Source organism: Poecilia reticulata, linkage group LG6 (genome assembly GCF_000633615.1).
Source record: "Poecilia reticulata strain Guanapo linkage group LG6, Guppy_female_1.0+MT, whole genome shotgun sequence".
Classification (NCBI taxonomy): Eukaryota; Metazoa; Chordata; class Actinopteri; order Cyprinodontiformes; family Poeciliidae; genus Poecilia; species Poecilia reticulata.
Genome location: NC_024336.1, coordinates 12576645 through 12585319, shown reverse-complemented (window position 1 = coordinate 12585319; position 8675 = coordinate 12576645). Strand labels below are relative to the sequence as shown.

Below are 8675 nucleotides of genomic sequence, written 5' to 3'. Positions count from 1 at the left end.
CCTGGGTAATGTGCACCAAGAAGGCTCCATTTGTTAAATCTTCTGGATGAGTTACTCACAGCGATTTTTAATTCTTCGCAGCCGCGTCCGCAGTGGTTGAGCAGCGGACTGCGCATGTTACGTCTAACTAACTTCTGCGTCGTCATTTATTTCCTCAAGATAAACTACCGGCTCCTCAAATGGATCAACACAACGTTGCATTCTCTTTAGTTTTGTCTGTAATGGAGACTTGAATTTAACGCGCCATTTCAACCAAAGGTTTTTAATGCGCTTCCTAACCAGACGCTCCAAAGCGWTATTTAACAATATGAGGTGTTTAATTTATTTTTAACATTGTATTTTCATACATTTATGCCAGGGCTGCCCAAGTCTAGTTTTCCAGAGCTATCATCTGCAACTTTAGATGCGTTCCTTCTCCATCACACCTTGTTCATTGACTCATTATCAGCCTCTACAGAACTGAGTTGCTGCTGATTAGGGAGTCAACCTTTTGTCTGTGGTGTTTTAACAGGGATGCATGTAAAAGTTGCAGTCTGGAGAACTGAACCTGGGAACTCCTGATTTGTACCGTCAATGTGGCCCGTTGAGGGAGGCCAATATGCTGAAGTGRCCCTCGGTGAAATTGAGTTTGACACCACTGATCTAGGAGGATCTCTCATCAGGCAGTTGCTAGAATATATTAAATTCTCACCCGTTGGTTTTTATAGAGGATATCCGTCTTTGTCCTGCTTGCTTTAAGTATTGTGTCCTTTTGTTTATAGTTGAGGAACCGCATTATTACTTCTTGGAGGTGCCTCTGCGTTTCTTTTCGGGCCGACCCGGTGGGCTCTTTCGAGAATCAGCAGGTTTCTCAGGGCAGGTAGATCCAACACTTCTGGTAACCAGCTTTCCAAAAATTCACAGGCATCGGAGCCTTCTGCTCCTTCAGGGAGGTTCACCAATCTGAGGTTGTTGAGGCGAGATCTCATTTCCATGTCGACCATTTTTTCCTCCAGTCGCTTCTTCGTTTCTTCCAAGCTCGTAACTTTGTAATTAGCGACAATTGCTCGTCCTCCACCGTCGATAAACGTTCCTCTGCCTGTGTCAAACGCTTCGCGCATTCTCCCACTTCTTTCCTCACTGCTTCTATGGCTGTCATCATAACACCGTCAAATCTTTCAGATAATTCGGACTTTAAGATTTTAATTGCTCCAAGTATTTCTGCTTTGTCGCAGAGTGAGTTGTTCATTTCGCCGTTGTTAGCCGCTAGCTCTCCATCTACTCCCTTGCTGCTGTTTGGCTCCTTGCTAACTTTCTTGCTAGCTTCGTTTATATATGTATAGTTTGTATAGTTGATAATACAATTTACCTTTCACAGTGTTGAACAGGGGAACAGATTATCTCAGGTAACTAAAATATTTGGTTCCCTCCAGAAACTTTGGCAAATAAATAATAAATATTACCAAATTCACAAGATTTGTTGTTGATGAAGAGAAGATTAAACTGAAAGTTACAACCTTGACATGATTATGTGAGTTGTTTTACTGAGAAATTGATCAGAAGTGCCGTGAAAATGGTCGAATCCGTCTCTCTGGCTGCAGTGTGCGCTCCCAGCATTTCAGATATGATCTGTTCTCTTAAACTGGTATACCCTTCTACAAGCATCTGGGGTTCTTAGTTGGATCATATTTTTTCTACCTCAACAACAGTAAGGGTTCTAGATTTCCATATAACTGTAAAACACAGAGACTGATTTAATCATGTTCTGTTCAAAGACACAACATGATTCTTAAACCCCTTTGAGACTTCTACCACTGGCCAGTTGAAAACCTCTGAAGCTTGCTGTGGAGTTGTTGCAGTTACAAATGTGACAAGATAATATGCATACAGCTGGCAATGGACATCTTCACAACTTATAGGTGATTCATTAAAAGCAGAAAAGTAGTGGTCCTAAAATGGATCCTTGTAAAAACATTAAAACAATTATTCACATTCATTCAAATTCAAAAATGTTAAAATTCACATTCAAATTCATATGCACATGAGTAATAGATGGATGTTTTAAAAGCATTTTTATCCCAAATATATCTTTAGTCTTCCAGTGTTTTTCAGTATATGTAATAAATAGATATGTTTAATCTACTCAATCCATTTTTGCCATACACTGGAAGGTAAATCACATGCAGTTTTAAAAAGTTTTGCATGTGACAAAGCAGGACTAAGATGAGGAAACACTGATGTGTTGTGAGGCTGGAGGCTAAAGCAAAGGACTCACCATTCAGGTAGAGCTGCAGCACCTCCAGTGGGACTTTCAGCTCTGAGGCAAGATGATGCTTTATCTCTTCAATGCTGAGCCCAATGGCAAAAGCCATGGTCATCACATGACCYCCTGGTACCAGCAAAACTTTCACTGAAAGCAAACAGAGACTCTGCCTGTCACTACATTGTCTTTACTGCTGAAATGGGACATTTCTATATTACATTTCTGTTTTGCATTTCACACATTTTTAAGAGTTTTAAAAAACAGGTCATTTCAGATATTGTCTGAAATCATCGAGTGCATATGATTTGAAAATTGACATCCATTTTTTTCTCCTGTAACAGACATACTTAATTGTCATTCAACTGCACATTTACAATTTTAATATTGAACAAAATTTTGTTGCAAGGCTCCAATGATAACAATAAATAAATAATAAAAAGCATGAATATAAGTATATATAATAAAAAATAATGGGACACGTTAAAGATCCCAAATATTTGCAGATCATTTTTGACTGTGTAACTTTATAAACCTCATGGTACACATGAAGAAAATGATGTAGCTCTGCTAAAACAATCTCAAATACAGAAACCCAAAAGATGTACAAGGAACATAAAATTATGGTTTTAATGGATCATAGAGTAGAATCAGCTGATCCACTAAAGAATTAACAAAAATCTATCTGAAAGAAGTTTTCACAAAGGCCCTTTGTTACAAACCATTGGTGCCCAAMGTGGGTCCTGGAGGCCCGACATCCTGCATGTTTTAGTTCTCTCCCTGGTTTAACGCACCTGGATCAAATGTTGACTCATCAGAAGGGCTAAGAAGAACATCGACATGCTGAGAAGGTTGTTTCTACCACCAATTAAAACATGCTGGATGCCGGCCCTTCAGGACCGACTTTGGGCATCCCTGTTATAAACCAATATATGCAAAAGACATTACAGTTGACCAAATAACACAGTGATTGACCTAAAGAGAAATGGAAGAAGATTTAGTTCCCTTCGGATTCAGGGAACTAGAATTGTACTTTTTGGTTCTAGTAACCAATACTTTATGAGACAACCATGCAACTTTTCTTTTCTAAGGGAAAACCCAGAAATGCAGATGAAATAAAGGCTGAAACACCTGACTACAGGTGTCAGCTGTTGTTCAACTCCATCCAACACAGATGTGAAAACGTTCACAAAAACGGCGTCTTTACAACCAAATAGTAGTTGAGTGATTCACAGGAAACAGAAATCTTCAAGCATTTCTCAATTTACACAATAAATGTTGCACTCTGGAAATTACATTGCTGACTTATTTTGAACAGTCTAATATTTTGTAAATTAATATAATCATATTTTTCTAATGCTTTGCTTTAAAATTGAATGAGCAATATTTCAAATCACTGCAGAAATAAAAAGCTAACCCTAACTCAGCTATTATTTTGAACGCAGCTCAAAATAACTGAGGCTCTCAGTTGATGTTTCACTTCTTCAAACTCATCATAAATCACTGATCCAACTGCAGAGGCCAGCAGGCTGGACTGCAGCGTCTGGTTGCGGTCATGCTCACCTGTAGCTGTTGAGTTTTTAACATTCATTTCATTATCATGTTCATCAGCATCATCAGGCTTTTCTTGATCCTCCACAGCATCCAGAACATCTAGATTACACAGAAAAGGAAGGAATTTCACAGAAAGCCTCCTCTTTGCTTTCTAAAATAACAGCRTTTATGAATACATTTTTATTAATTACTTTATGACAGGGAAATTCTAGATGATCCTTCAGAATTTAATATAAATCTGAATAATTCCAAATACAAGTTGATTCRGAAAGCTTTAGATGACATTTTCTATGGAGCTTTGAACATTTCCTGTTTTCTGTTGCAGATCATCACATAGATCAYGTAACTCGACTTTGTGTCTTTTACATCCTGATCTAGAAAAAAACAAGAGAAAAGAGGAGGAGCGAGGAGGGCTTTGCGCTTATTTCGGCTTCTGATTACATTTGCCTGTTTAATGCAGTTCTTTACTAATCGCTTCCTCAAACACTCCTTCCATTCCTTGGCATAATTGGTGCTCAGGCTGAAAAGCAACATATTGCTTCAGCAGGTGTCACCACTTCCATGCACGAAGCAAAACAGGACATTTATGTAGACAGCCTGTATGTCTGTGTCTTCAGGTAGACTTCGAGGCTAAAAAGAATAATAGTTCTTACTTTACTTTTGGCCAAGTTCTCAGTTTTTGGTTKTTTTTTGTGCCTTACTCGCGCTGGGCGCATCTGAACGGGAGCCGCCATCGCTCTCTTCTCTGCCGCCCCCTGGTGGCTGCGTTGTAGTACTTCCAACTGTCTGCGGGCTTTCTTTCYTCTTCTCTTTCTCTTCTTCCTCTCTGTCCTCTCTGGTTTCTCCTGGTTTGCTCATTGTGGTTTGAACTGGCAGCGTGAGGATATTTTGGTAGACAAATACTGAACTTAAATCAACAAATATTCTATAAGTTTTACCGCAACAAATTCACGACAAACCGCGTCGAGGTTAAAACCTGGAAACCCGTCAATATCTACATTTTCGCATAAAGCCGTAGCTATATTCTTGTTCATTTACCAAGGTTTCTGTTTGCAAATTACAAACCTAAGTCTTCGGAGGTGTAGGTTTAAAACGGCTGAGTAAAACGTTTACATGTTGCCATAGCAACCGCTTTGTTGTGGCATAAGGATCACATGACCAAATGAGCTTTGAAGATGGCTCGAGACAATGGAACAAAGACACTAACACAAAATGCACTGAAACAAATACCAGCTCAGATACACACTTTAGAAATCCCTCAGGAAAATTGTACTTCCCCTCTAAAACACAGCACCAATACTTAATGTGTTTTTTTTTCTTTTGTAAGCATGCAATATAATGCACAACTGAATATGTATTMATTTCAATTTCTATTTAAATAACTGAAAGTGATGTAAATAGGAAACAGAAGCATTGAAAAAAGGAGCAACTCAACGGCTCAGCTAGGTGACAGTACCGAGTACAGCTAGTACTCGGTACTGTCACCGAGTACTAGCTGTACTCGGTGACAGTACCGAGTACAGCTAGTACTCGGTACTGTCACCGAGTACTAGCTGTACTCGGTGACAGTACCAAGTACAGCTTCGTTTAACATAAAAGACATAAAACACGTCGTCTGGTTGACGTCCACCTGAGCATTCAGGATGACCTGGACTGTGGAGAATCTGCACCAACACATGACACCAAAACCTCTAAAAACCTTTTTTTTTTTAGAAAAGTTAAGTAACAGAAAAACCAGCAGACCAACTCACCTATGGAAATAACATTTATTCAGGTATACAATTTCTTATTCTCACTGACCCCACCCGGCCCGTCCCGACCTTTTTCACAGGCTTCATGTCAGTAACTTGGCTTCTTGATGCAGCATTAGGTCCCTGGAGGACAATGAGAACTTAAAGGACAGACAGAGAAACAAGCGTCGGTCGTTTCTTCACACTGTTTGCAGACAAACGATCAGGCATCGCCAAAGCCACAAGCTGCTTGAAAATGCCACATTTGGTTCATTATTATTTGCTTTGTCTAGTATTTGCAATAGGAGGGCATTTACAGTGACATTGCATAAAAATCAGTTTCTTAAAGAGGAAATGACATATTTTTACTTGTTCCCTTTAAATGAAATGAAAAACGTATGATAATGGTGTAACTTCCTGACAGGATGATGGAATGTTGCAAAAGAAAAGAAAGCTAGATAAAGGTGATGCTATATCAGCTATACATGCATAAGTGTCTGTAACTCAAACATTGTCTTGTTACATTAATGTCAGTGTATCCTACTGTATTTATGCTACTATTACAAATACACAAAACAAGAAACCCAACAAACTATTTTTAGAAACTGTGCAAAACAAGACAAAAATGAAAGTTAAAGAAATACACAAGGTGTGGTCATGGTCATGTCTTCAATAGATGAARAGACAGGAAATAAATAGAGGACAAATATGATGGGAAAATAGTGTTAATTATGCATTTCAGAGAAATACACTCAAACATTTTCCTGCCAAATTTCTTGGAATATTGTCCATTTAAAATGTCTGAAACAGAATGACTTCCCAGGAAGCTCCGCCCACCTCCAGGTCTTGACTGCAGCGTTTCCGTCTGGATCTCGGGTCGAGGCTCTGAGCTTTTACCACTACGGTGTGTGATGAACAGAACAGCTTCACTGATGAGGTATTGCACAATTAACTGGAATTATAATTTTTCAAAAGCAAAAATAAATATACTGGAAACTCAAACWACATTTACAATACATGGTGTAGTGGGGATCTGGAAGAGTTTTAGTTTTAGTGGTAGGCTGGGAGAGGTGGGCATCTTCACTAGTCATCCCACTCTTCATCATCCTCAAAGTCATCATCTTCGTCTTCATCCTCATCGTCATCTAAAAAACAAACAAACATGGAGGTTTAAAAAGCCAATCAGCAGCTGAGCCTGGTCTGCTGTCCTGGAGGGAGGGGCTACTTCCCACCATATGGAAAAAAACATACAAAACAAAAAAAAACAAACTTGTGCAACACCTTGTCGAAACAATAATTAAGATAATCATTTCTATTAGGTGRTCCATTTGAACATGTTTGATTAGCGACATCTTGGCCTCCTGGYGCCGTTCAGTTTGTCACCTGAAGACGTTACTTCCTGAGACCGACTGATCAATTTCAATCCTATTATTGGAACATCTGATCGATTAATCACACACAGGTGAATGTTTGAAAGTCTGATTTGTCTGAGCTCTTAAAACAGTGGAAACACATCTATCCTACCAGATATAAACTTTACCAGTATAACTTCATTCTGTTATGGGCCAAAAATCTGAAGTATGAATGGGTAGCCTGTAGGGGAATGATATTTTAGCATTACACATGTCTAAAGGTATTATGGTGTTGGGGTCATTTGAAATTCCAGTTAAATAGGTCAGACGACAGGTCAGGTCTGTAGAGCAGAATGAAAACTACAGTTCAACACGACCTAAAACTAATCATTCTCTATCTGAACTGGTTCCCCTSAGTCSGTCTTCTCAAACTGTCCTGGGTGAACAAGAAGCTCTTTCTTGGACTTTACTCAGGTCACTGATAAACTTTCCACCATGAAATGGCAGCTTAATACACACACATGCTGACATTCATTCTACATAGCTACGACCCTCAAACTCTCCACCTTGGAAGACATGTAGACACTCGAGTGTCTACATGTTGCTTTTCAATTCAGGTTGTCCGACCTCTGACCCTGTGCTTACTGTGGGGTCACGGTGACAGTTAGGATTTTTTTCACCTCCAACAAACATGTTTTTGTTTTTCTGACCTAATRAAAAGGGCAGCGCCTCCTGTTTTCCTTTTCTTTGTTTATTGTCTTTGGATGATTGTACTGAGATGGATTTCTCTTATCTTGTGTTTCTGTACAACAACAATAAAGCATCTGATTCAAAAGGAGAAAATCAGCTCAGAATTCAGCGAAAGCTACTCGCAAATGCATTCACATCACAGCAAGCTAAAGAAAATGCAAAACAGACCTTCCATTGTACAGGAAGTCGAAAGCGTTGTGGTGGCCAGCGTTTAGCTTTACTGCAGAAAACTTCTCAGCTGTTATTTTTCAGACATTCTTCCATCCAMTCATGGTGCGTTCACAGCAAACGCGTTTTGCTCATTGGGCAAGTCGGTTTATATTTAAAATCCACGTGGAGGCTCCGGTTAACAATTTGTGTGTGTCTGACACACCTCCACATAAACTTTGCATGTAAACCAGATGCGCAAAACGCATTTGATGTGAACGCATCATCAGACTGTTGCCAATTTCACTGCAGTGACATCACAATCAAAGGAGTTATGTGAAACAACCCCWCACCTTCTGTGTCTGTTCACATGAAGTTATGGCTGTAGTGGCTTTGTGACACAGAGACTCACCAGAGGAATGGATAGCTTTGCTCCTCTTTTGCATAACCTCCATGAGGGCCCCAACAATCCCTGCAGTTGGAGCCGGAGTTGGGGGACCCGATTCTGGAAGATCTGATACCTAAAGGCACAAACACAACCATCACACAGCAGGCCTCATCATTTTTCATTCCTTAACAGAACAACAGTATGGGTTCCATTAAAAAAAGTTWAATTTTTCCCTCAGCAATAAGAGGAAATAGAAATTCTCAAAAGAGACTTCGCCATATGTGAATGAATTGAGGATAGAGGTGTGCCGATCGATCGGTACCCGATCATAATCGGCCGATTTTCGTGAAAAAGTGCATGATCGATGATCGGTGATCATTGGCTCGTTGCCGATACCGATCACCTGCATCTCATTTCTCAGCCTGCCTGTGCAGCTGGTCTCCTCTTTCCTTCACTCTGCGCAAACGCGCAGCAACAAATCCTAAGCGATGTGGAACTATAACGCACTGAGTGAA

The 8675-nt window shown here is 39.8% G+C and overlaps 2 protein-coding genes across 4 annotated transcripts in view; both read right to left on the bottom strand.

Moving 5' to 3' along the window:
• Positions 1-4928, bottom strand: part of iqub (IQ motif and ubiquitin domain containing) — a 31846-nt gene extending 26918 nt beyond the window's left edge. The window contains exons 1-3 of one of the 2 annotated variants that reach the window (XM_017305081.1): positions 4495-4928; positions 3803-3892; positions 2255-2389 (exon numbers count right to left, since the gene is read on the bottom strand). In XM_017305081.1, the coding sequence (XP_017160570.1) occupies positions 2255-2389; positions 3803-3892; positions 4495-4651 (382 nt within the window). In that variant the 5' untranslated portion in view covers positions 4652-4928. Of the gene's footprint in view, positions 1-2254; positions 2390-3802; positions 3893-4446 lie in introns of both variants that reach the window. The other variant, XM_008411242.2, reaches the window with a different exon arrangement.
• A 612-nt stretch (positions 4929-5540) lies between these two features.
• wasla (WASP like actin nucleation promoting factor a) overlaps positions 5541-8675 on the bottom strand; it is a 51433-nt gene continuing 48298 nt past the window's right edge. The window contains exons 9-11 of one of the 2 annotated variants that reach the window (XR_001776709.1): positions 8185-8293; positions 6536-6668; positions 5541-6422 (exon numbers count right to left, since the gene is read on the bottom strand). Coding sequence is in view for 1 of the 2 variants with exons in the window: in XM_008411246.2 (XP_008409468.1) it covers positions 6607-6668; positions 8185-8293 (171 nt within the window). In the remaining variant the exon portion in view is untranslated. Of the gene's footprint in view, positions 6669-8184; positions 8294-8675 lie in introns of both variants that reach the window. The other variant, XM_008411246.2, reaches the window with a different exon arrangement.